This window comes from Felis catus, chromosome C1 (assembly GCF_018350175.1).
Source record: "Felis catus isolate Fca126 chromosome C1, F.catus_Fca126_mat1.0, whole genome shotgun sequence".
NCBI lineage: Eukaryota > Metazoa > Chordata > Mammalia > Carnivora > Felidae > Felis > Felis catus.
The window spans coordinates 166414418-166425447 of record NC_058375.1 but is presented as its reverse complement, the minus strand read 5'-3'; the positions used below and the strand labels follow the sequence as shown (position 1 = coordinate 166425447).

The following is an 11030-nucleotide window of genomic DNA, read 5'->3' as shown; positions in this document are numbered from 1 at the left end:
CTTTCAGGAAAGATAATTGTGTTTCCGGTTGCTTTATCCTGTGAACACGAATAGTGGCACCATGAAATAGACCTCTTTGTTCCAGTAGGCAGTTCTCCCCCTTCAGGAGATAGGAGAACACCTATGTCAAAATCGATGAGGTTCTTCCCAGTTCTAACTTTAATAACATGTATACATATCCAATTTTTAAAATATTCAATAAGGACCCAGGAATTAACATTTCACTTGCTGATACATTTCATAGCATTACAAATGAAAGGATAATATAAAAATGACAGGACTAGGGCACCTGGGTGGCTCAGTCGGTTAAGCGACCGGCTTCGGCTCAGGGCATGATCTCGCTGTTTGTGAGTTCGAGCCCTGTGTTGGGCTCTGTGCTGACAGCTCAGAGCCTGCTGCTGATCCTGTCTCCCTCTCTCTCTGCCCCTCCCCTGCTCGCACTCTCTCTCAAAAATAAATAAACATTAAAAAAAATTTTTTTAAATGACAGGACTGAACAAATCTTCCTTTGGTATGCATATAGGAAAATATTACTTGTACAATTCTGTCCCACAGAGAGCCTTAACACCGTCGCTGTACTGTTTGGTGCAAGCTCTGGCCTTGGGTCATTATTCCAGTGGGGAATGTTTAAAGATATTTGACCAGACCAAAGACTTTGTGTCTCTTATAGCAGACATAATAAAGTCTATACTGCTCTGAGTCTGTACTTCTTCAGACATCATTATAAATGTGTTATTTCCTCTGGCCTCCTGTAGGCCTTTAGATCTATCATCCCTAATATTTTGTCTTGATAGTCTTAAATTGATGCCATGGCATCTAGTTTCCAGTTCCCTTTCTCTATGTGTCTCTATCCTATGTCAGTCACTTCATTTTACAATGTTCTTGTTATTGATCATGAATGAGCATTACAAACTCATATGCCATCAAATTTTTGAAAATGTGTAGAATTTATTTTACACATAAGGATACATGAGGATATCAAATGAGGATACAAATGGGAACATACACTGCCATGGCTATTCTGTGTCACAGTCAAATCATGACATCCAATTTGTTGAGAACAGGAGGTAAGAGATGCTGTAGAAGATCACACTGGTGCCAAAGAAAGGGCACATTATTTATCGGAACATGTAAGGTTTTGCCTACTGCATATGTAGGAAGGTATGGTCAGGAAGTAAATAGCTCTGCTCAAGACATGTGAGTTCAAAACAAAGCTTTTTCCATTTTCTGAAACTTGCCCTTTGCAAACCATCGATACACTGCCAGAAATTCTATTACCTAAAAGTGCAGGGGTAACACAAAAACCACCAGATTAATGGATATCACAGATACATAGCACAGAGTTTGACACTTCATAAAACCAAAACCTTCGGGGCGTCTGGGTGGCGTAGTCGGTTAAGCGTCCGACTTCTGCCAGGTCACGATCTCGCGGTCCGTGAGTTCGAGCCCCGCGTCGGGCTCTGGGCTGATGGCTCGGAGCCTGGAGCCTGTTTCCGATTCTGTGCTTCCCTCTCTCTCTGCCCCTCCCCCGCTCATGCTCTGTCTCTCTCTGTCCCAAAAATAAATAAACGTTGAAAAAAAAAAAAAAAAAAACCCAAAACCTTCACTATCTTCTTTTCCTCCCAGTTCTCCATGCCTGTACCCAGTTTTGTAAACTCTTTACTTGCTAATCGCGAATTCTTGTTCTTTGACTTCCCTCAGGAAAACCTCCATTGGAAACGACTCCCATTATCTATATCCGTACAAAAAAAGTCACTAGAATATTTTGCCATCAGTATACTCGTATTTGCACTTGACTCACATATTCTGCTCAAAACAAAAATACTGTAGAAGGAAGATATACAAGGAAATCATCCCTTTATACAAACTATTCACAATTCTATCCTGTCCCATTGTTTTCAAAGTGCTTTTAAACTTATGTTTTTAAAATTTATAGATGATATTAAATGAAGATTGATTCAAAAATCCTAGTCACATTTAAGTAAACAGTAACATTTTAATCATTCTACGTGCAGACAGGCATCAGATGTTTTATATTTCCATGATTGTTTTATGCTTTCACAGGCATATACGAGTAGATACCTAGTATCACTACATTTTGAGTTCTAGAATTTTAATATCACTTTTGCAATTATTTTAATGAGGGTGTTGAGTAAATTAATAATTTAGGTTGTCTGTGTATGAAAAATTTCAGATGTCTTACAGAGTAGATGAAAATGGGCTCTCAGAACTAAATATGTTAAATATTTTAAACATTTTCAAAGGCGAAAGATAAAGGTGTCCTAGTTGCCTTAACTATTTTTTTTTTTCTAGCTGCCTTACCTTGACAGCAGTGAGTTTTTATAAAGACAAAACTAGGGAGCATGTGCATGATACAGGACAGCAGCCCATTACCACTAACAGTCTCCCTGTTAACTGTGTACACAAAACCCCACACTGAGCTCAGTGTGCTTTTAATTTGATACCGCAATTAAATATTTAGGATTACATTAAATTATTAACACATTTTTCTCATTTTACCAGACCTAAGGCAGTGGGTAAGGCACCATAAAGTCACCACATTTAACCTCTTGTCATTCTTAAATGTTGACTTAAAAGCCAATTAAAACTAAAATTGATATTGAGAAAAATCGCTGTGTAAAGTTAAGATGATAGACTGAATTCCCAAGTATACTTCTAAAGTAACTGGCAGGAAGGAATCGCTATGTTTTGAATATTTAAACCTTTTTCACATAAACAATATTAACCTTTATGGCAATTTATAGGATAGACACTATTATCTTCCCTTTTATCGATGAAGAAAATGATGCCCAAACAGGTTAATTTCTCCTTCCTCTCCCTCTTTACTTTGCCACAATTCATCAAAGCAAACCTAGAAAATTTTGGAAAGGTGTGTGGCACAGGTGCACCTAAAACACTAGCAAGGTACGTTCATTATTTTTGTTTTATTTCATCCTCTTGTGCCAAACGTCAAAGCAAGGAACTGCATGAAGTCTCACATACTTCTGCCCATCGACGGAGCACTGAAAGCACCCATAAACCGTCTCCCTTTTGAAGTTCCCCATTCCACAGAGTATGCAAGGTCCTTTTGGAATGTTGTGATTAAGTAAGTTAACTCGGATATGAGTCCCTTCTTTGAGAGAAATATCAGTCATGCCGAGAGGTTTGTCATAGTAGTCAGAAAAAAGATCATCTAAGTAAAGCTGTGAACGAGAAATGGCATCCATCACTCTTCTATCTAAAAGCACAAAAACAGAAATGTGTTACAGGTCAAATAAAAAATATATAACCAAAGTGCATTTATAAATAGGTGAATCTAAACCATCAGTCATGAAATGATTTTACTTTTAGATTGTAATTCTTCCTTAGCAGACAGGAGTACTGAACAGATAAACTCAAGTGTTAATCTGAGAAGGAAAAAAAAAATTGAAATACTTTTCAACGGACATACTTCTCTCAAATAGTATATTCCTCAATCTGTAGAGCAGCGCAAACGTTGCAGTTTCTTCCCTTTCAAAACCTCCTTTTGACACTGAAGTGACACAAAGGTCTGTAAGAAAATTTTTAGATGTTATTACTGGAACAACTCACATTTTATTGGGAGTTTTAGTTGTGGTTGATGAATTCTGGCACATGTCATTCACTGTATTTTTTAAGTTAAATTTTCTATATTTTTGGAAAAGCTAACATTCACATGGTACAAAATCCAGAGAACAAAAGGGGGATACAGTGATGAGTTTCCATCTAGTCTGGATCCCAGCCTCAGTTTTCCACCTCAGAAGTAACCACTGTTAAATTTCTTGAGTATACTTCCACAAATACTCCATATATTTTACAAGCATAAAGGAATATACATGTATGTATGTATGCACATAAAATTGTTTAGGCTCAAATAGTTAAACGCTACACACATTTATTTAAAATATCTCTTAGGATTCCATGTCAGGGTCCCTAGTGCTACGTCATTCTTCTTAATGGCTTCATAATGTTCTGTATTGTGGATATGCATCATTATTAAACTAGTTATTGATCGTAGATCTTAAGGGTATTTCCAATCTTTTGCTATTACAAATTGAATATCCTTATATCACTTTGCATATGTATATCTGTAGGATAAATTCCTAAAAGTGTAGGATGTGCACATTTTACATTTTGATGGATATATCAGTTCTATCAGTTGACACTGCTCCTAACAATCACAATAACGGTAAAAACCTACATCTGAAGCGTCCCAAATAGGCTGTAAGTAGCATGTTTTGTTACATTTCTGGATTCCCTCTTCCCTCTTCCCACAGAACTGCAAAAACAAAAACAGGTCTACAAATGTTTATAAACTACCATGGTTAGGGGGCTCCCTCGCCTAGTGCTTTGAGCTGGTTGGCCTCCTAATCTTAAAGACCTGTGAAATTTAGCGGTCTACAGTGAACTGCACTGAGGTATCATGTAAGGTATATAAAGTATTGTATAAAGTATATAAAGACAATTTTAAGGCAAGTATTTGTATTAAAGTTATTTTTTAGAGAGAGTCGGGGTGAAGCTGGTCTATGGTAGGTAAAACTGAAAAGAATTTGTCTTTGGGTACCCTCGTTTGGGCACTGACCCCTGCGGGCATCTTGCCTACCCACTCCTCTATTTGCCATCATCAAAAACTACCTATTAGAAGGTCATTTATTATCTCTCTATGTAACTCAAGGAATACTTTGCCAATGGCATTGCACTTGAGCTCTTATCTATAATTGCAAGTTGGGTGGGGGGTGTCTGCAGCTTTCACCAGGCAGAAAAGAAGTAGTGGGTGAATAAAGACAGAGGGTCTTTCCCAGCTACTTTACCCAAGCATATGATTGACAGTGTTGAGAGTATCATTCTTCTACAGTCACATAGAGAATGTATGTGTGTGTTTCCCATTAAATTCTTAAAAATATAATCATTTCAGCATTTCGTGCAAATCATTCACTTACCAAAGGCACCATCCAAGTAAACGAAGAGTTCAAAAACACTGAAAGCTATGGTTGTGTGTGCTGGAAAAACAATAGCTTTGTCCCTTCCCTTGGGATTCTGTTCATCCATAAAATGAAACTATAGTAAATAAATAAATAACATTATTAAGGAGCATAACACATAAAGACAGCTTCTTGGAGAAAGAAAACAGTTCATACAATCCTACCATTAAGACAAAAACTAATTACTTGGCAATCAAAAAGAATGACTCTTGCCATTTGCAACTACGTGGATAGAACTAGAGGGTATTATGCTAAGCGAAATTAGTCAAGAGAAAGACATGTATCATATGACTTCACTCATGAGGACTTTAAGGCACAAAACAGATGAACATAAGGGAAGGGAAGCAAAAATAATATAAAAACAGGGAGAGGGACAGAACATAAGAGACTCTTAAATATGGAGAACAAACAGAGAGTTACTGGAGGGGTTGTGGGAGGGGGGATGGGCTAAATGGGTAAAGGGCATTAAGGAATCTACTCCTGAAATCATTGTTGCGCTATATGCTAATTAATTTGGATGTAAATTCAAAAACAAATAATAAAATTAATAAAATAATTCAAACTTAAAAACAAATTATCCCATTGAATTTAACTGTTTATACCAGAGGTCCAAGTGGTCCAATGGGGTCTCATGATCTAGGAAATACCACTCACCACTTACTAACACTGGCACTTAGTGCTACAACAATAATGCTCTCTAACATAGAAACCTTTTCTTTTCAACCACAAACCAACTGTTTAAGTGCTACAGTTGTTTTTAGCCTACCCTGTCTATTGTTCTAAAGCCCCCAGAGTTTTCAGCAGCTTTCCAAAGCAATCATCAACTTATTTTCCAAAGTTATCTCCGACAATTAAATGTTTCAGTTTGTGCCCCTGAAATGATCCAATGTTAAACAATTCAGTAGGCAGCTAAACATAGCCACTGAACAGAACCTTTATTTGCAAAGACCTTAAAGGTTTTTCACTGAACCCTAACAATTGGTTTTAATAAAACCAATCAAGTTATTATGTGTCATTATTATGTGAATGACAAAGACAAATAATACGGAGCTTTTTAAAAACTAAAAACAAGTTCCAAGAGGTTTTTTAAAAGTATTTAACATTGAATGAAGCATGTTTGGCCGTTGACAATGTTATTTTAGAAAACTTAAAATAAAAATATAAAATCAACTTTTAAAAATTCAAGTATAAAGTATATCACTTAAAAATAAAATCAAGGGGCACCTGGATGGCTCAGTCGGTTGAGCATCTAACTTCAGCTCAGGTCATGATCTCATGGTTCATGGGTTCTAGCCCCACATCGAGCTCTCTGCTGTCAGCACAGAACCTGCTTCAGATCCTCTGTTCCCCTCTCTACCCCTCCCCTGCTCATGCTCTCTCTCTTTCAAAAATAAACATTTTAAAAAATCATTAAAAAATAATAAAAAAATAAAATCAAGAATTCAACATAAGCATTCTTAAAACTTCATTTAAATAGCAATAGGAGAGACTTCAGTGTAAGTTATTTCATAAGGATTAGTGTTTTGTTTGCATTATGTTCCACATTTAGAATCCAAATTTTCTTGGATTTTTTTAAAACTCTCAAACAAAACCATTACTGTGCAAAATCTTATATACACTTGCAGCTCTTTAATCTCAACATTTGACAAAATACACATGTCTCATTAGAAATTGAGTACTATGTGGGGCGCCTGGGTGGCGCAGTCGGTTAAGCGTCCGACTTCAGCCAGGTCACGATCTCGCGGTCCGTGAGTTAGAGCCCCGCGTCAGGTTCTGGGCTGATGGCTCAGAGCCTGGAGCCTGTTTCCGATTCTGTGTCTCCCCCTCTCTCTGCCCCTTCCCCGTTCATGCTCTGTCTCTCTCTGTCCCAAAAATAAATAAACGTTGAAACAAAAAAAAAAATTTAAAAAAAAAAAAAAGAAATTGAGTACTATGTAAAAATTCCCATTGCAGCTTTTTAGTAAGAGAAACTTAATGAGTGTGGTTTACCCGCATGGCTTCCCCACGAATTCCAGCATGCACAGACAGCGAGCACTGTCGTGTGGTTCGAATGCTTTCCATGACCACACACAATACTGCCTTTCTGCTGCTTTTTGTCTGACGTATCAAGCTGTGGTCAAAGTTAATTTTTCTGAAAAAAAAAAAAAAAAGATTCACAAGAACCTGTCACATCTAATTACATATCATCAAGTACATTTTTGCTGTCATGTGTTACTCATTCCCAGTCCACCTTAACTAAAAGTAAATCCAGGCAGGTCTAATACAAATTACAAAGTATGCTCAAAAGCCATTAATAATCTGCCTCTCCTTTCTGTTTTCTTAAAACATGCTTATTATAGGATTCTGTTGGAGGAGACTCCCTTAGTATATTTATTGCATGCAGATTAGTACATTCTTTTCATCTGATAATTTGGCACCAAAGCAATTTTGGACCAATTTAGGACGAAAGCAATTCTGTGGAACAATCAAAAATTCTGTTTAAACCAAATGATTTTGGATATCCACCCTTATCTAAAGCCTGGATATATTGCTAATTTGTAGTATTTCAGTCAAATGAAAGAATTAAATTACATTAGACAATATACAGAACCTGAATGTTTTAAGCATTGTTTATAATGAAGTTTTCATTAAATATCATAATTATGTAAACACTCAAGTACATTAAGTATTATTCTACTGACCGTGTAGTAATTTCCTTGAGTAATGTCGACACTTCCACTTCATGTTTGGTCACCACACCAAATGAAGCTTTCACTGCAACAGAATCTGATCCAGTGACATTAATCCCAACATCATTCACAATATGGTTGCCTCGCCTTCCATAGAGTGAAACATCTGATTCATCTTCATAATTCAGTAACTGATAAGATGAAATACCTTTAAGAAAAGGAAATCAATGTTTTTTAAATGTCTTGAATTCATTTAATATGTTATATGCAGTAATGCATTAATTTACTATGTAAGACTTCATCATACGTTGAGAAGACACGTTACATGTTGAGAAAGGCAACGTGTCAAGCCAAGATTTAAAATAGCATTAATTTGACAACAAAAATAGAGTACTTAAAAGAGAACTCAAGTTCTTCGTTCCACCAACAGAACTCTATAAGCTTTAATATCCACAGAGTGGTTGAAAGAAAAACAAGTGTTTATAAGAAATACTTTGTCAAAATGTCAATTTGTTTTCTAATCTGTTTTAAGAAAACAGAAAGGAGAGGCAGATTGTTAATGGCTTTTGAGCATACTTTGTAATTCGTATTAGACCTGCCTGGATTTACTTTTAGTTAAGGTGGACTGGGAATGAGTAACACATGACAATAAGATACATTTCAGTTTACTAATTGCAATAACTGAGCCATAAGAAATAAATGTAAATTAGTTTCATCTCATGTGACCATGTAAACAGGCAAGTCATATCTCATTTTATAGATGAAATCTATAATCTATTTTGTCATATTCTAAGTTTGTTCAAAACAATCTATAAGTGAAATAAAATTATACAATAAAAGGTTTTAAAAAATATGTTGGAAAATTATTCAACCAATAAGATTTGATACTATACAAATTTTAGATATTATTAATCTTATTACTACTATCATAAGAAAAGTTGCTTTTATCAATGAAAATGTGTAAATATTACAAAATAAGTAGTACATACAACCTGTTTAGATTGTTGTAATATAGCCAATGAGCAGTCGCTCTGAAATAGACATTAAAACTTACCAGCTGAAATTTCTCTGTCTCCTAGAAGAATATCTTTCAGTGTAAAAGGTGTTGAAGTAAATTTATATCTGGGAAAGAAAAAGCATCGCTTCTTTTTTACCACCAGACTTAGAGGTTGGTATTTGTCAGCCTCACTGAGGCTTGGAACAGGAACTAATCTCCCTCCATCTCCAACTTGCTTGACAAAGCTCTTGGTAGCAGCAGCAAACATATTAATATGACATCAAAACGTCATCAACTGCAACCCTTAGATAACAAATCCATATTTTCAAAGAAAACCAGGCACAACCCTAAGCCTTCCTTGATTTTAAATATAATTAAACACATTAAAAATACAAAGCCTGGTTTCACCAAGTAGCTTACCAGTTACAGTTCACAACACTGCCTCCCCTGGTGTGCTCAGGTAATGAATTATAGATCAACCGCGTAAAATGATATACTGAAAGCAGTCGTTTGGAATTGCGGTCTATAAGCACTAAAATATATGCAGAAAACTAATCATTTAAAAATACTACCAATGTCCTCGATGAGGGTTACTGTTGATAGTAGTTTGCCAGTTTTGAGGAAACATCTAGTCCTCTGGGAAAAGGCTGTTTAGGCACTCACCTTAGCCCTGGACACCATTTTTAGTGGACCTAGTCCAAAGGGAATTCCTTCACAAGTTTGCCATGCCAATGTTGGCAATAGTAAGGTGCTATTTTGAATCCTTATGGTATACAGTTCACTCCTTTTCTTTCTTGTATGCTACAAAACCAAGTAATTAATATAAATTCATTGAATATAGGGAAGCAACCGTATGCAGACAACTAAGAAATAACAAATGAAAGTTTGTTATTTGTATATATGCATAAATATATGTACAAATATATATAACATATGCATAAATAACTAGAATTCTAACACGTATATAAATAACTAGAAACTACAACTTAGGAGTTTCTCACTCTGTAGCTGGCACATAGACAACTCTGAAATAGCACTGCGTTTATTTTGTTTCATCATCATTATCTGTTACTCAACCCTTAAAGAGAGCTGAATAAAGTTTGGGCTTAGGATATCATGGCGAAAAGTAAGTTTTAGGAACAAATCTGAGTGCTGAAATATTATATTGCCCTAATTTTGTGGATGTTAATATATTTTGAAATAGTGGCTATGTATATTTATGGTAAGATACTCATTAAAACCTAACAGTAGTAGTAATCACTATACATACATATACAGAGGGGATAGTGGAAGACAGAATAGACTTAATTCAAGCCTCAAATAATATAAATCAATTTGATTAGATCCTAAACACTTTTCATTTGCTTTCAAGCATCCAGGGCTCACATGTAACCAAAAAACAAACAAAAACCCACCAAAACCAAAAAGAAAAAGTTTTTAATAATGTCCCTTTGTGTGAAAAGCATAGTGCAATCTTCAACACAGAGAAAGCACAGGGAGTCATTTCCCAAGTGCCTAGCAAACCCCTAAGCGACACTTCCACCATCGCTCTCTGATCTCCACCAAAGGCGGTGCATCCCAGGCAATCGCAATTAACGACTAGCAACACAGGTGTGCAGAAACAGCATTTAATTGGAGCCCACACAAAAGCCTTCGTTTACACCTAAAGGGCCTTGCTCAAATTCGCCGGCCCCGCATTCCTCTCCAGACGAAAGCCTAGAGACAATGGAGACTACCCGGCGGGAGGGGGTCTCCGGACATTCCTGAAAGCTCCTCCAGGCAGGCCTCGAATCGGGAGAGCCCACCGAAGCCCTCAGGGGCGGATAGACCGCGAATCGCAAGCTTAGGGGCCAGGCCCGGGGACGCTCCGTAGCAATTTTGCATTTAGAATTTTGAAATCTTTTTCATAAGGTGACGCAACCACAATTCTTAACTTCCCCCAGCCCCACCACCAAGAATGCTGAACTCAGTCCTCACATAGTGTGAGGCTCGCCGACCGACAAGCCGCCTCTCCGGGCCGGAAACCGCCTGTTTAAGGACACAAAACTGCGGCCTCCTCAAGGCCATGGGGGGAGCGGAGAAACGAGCACCCGGGAGCCGCGGGACTACAGCAGGGTACCGGCGGGAGCGAGCGGGACCGAGAGAGGGGCGGAGTCTGAAAGAAAAGGGGCGGGCCGGACACCCAGGAGACCCGCGAACCGGCGGGCGGGGCCCACCTTAGAGTAAGACCCGCAGCCCAGACAGCGAGGGGGCGTGGCCGGCGCTGCTGCACCGAGGCTCCGCCTTCGCCCGTCCCCTTCGCAAGAGGGACGCAAGCCGGGAGGGAAGGGGGAGTCGGAGGAGGCGGCACCGCTGGAGCGCTCC

The 11030-nt window shown here is 37.7% G+C and overlaps 1 protein-coding gene across 3 annotated transcripts; it reads right to left on the bottom strand.

Annotated features, from left to right (window-relative positions):
* Positions 1-2437: 2437 nt before the first annotated feature.
* On the bottom strand, positions 2438-11013 carry PJVK (pejvakin). 3 transcript variants are annotated; one of them, XM_045034019.1, is made up of 7 exons: positions 10883-11013; positions 8724-9467; positions 7682-7877; positions 6990-7131; positions 4959-5076; positions 3452-3550; positions 2438-3238 (listed from the first exon to the last, which is right to left on the bottom strand). In XM_045034019.1, exons 2-7 carry the CDS (start codon positions 8932-8934, stop codon positions 2946-2948), a joined length of 1059 nt encoding a protein of 352 aa, XP_044889954.1. In that variant the 5' UTR covers positions 8935-9467; positions 10883-11013; the 3' UTR covers positions 2438-2945. The 3 variants fall into 3 exon arrangements, with proteins under 3 accessions (XP_044889954.1, XP_023115271.1, XP_044889955.1); XM_023259503.2 differs by lacking the exon at positions 10883-11013 and adding an exon at positions 10644-10781; XM_045034020.1 differs by lacking the exon at positions 10883-11013 and having other exon boundaries at positions 9330-10489.
* Between the last annotated feature and the right edge of the window lie 17 nt (positions 11014-11030).

Bases quoted from the DNA above. Each gene is read 5' to 3' on its own strand.
- PJVK (XM_045034019.1), bottom strand. From the start codon at position 8,934: ATGTTTGCTGCTGCTACCAAGAGCTTTGTCAAGCAAGTTGGAGATGGA. The intron at 7,878-8,723 runs GTAAGTTTTAAT...CTTTTCTTAAAG, and splicing joins AGACAGAGAAATTTCAGCTG to GTATTTCATCTTATCAGTTA. The intron at 5,077-6,989 runs GTAAACCACACT...TATTTACTATAG, and splicing joins TTCGTGGGGAAGCCATGCGG to TTTCATTTTATGGATGAACA.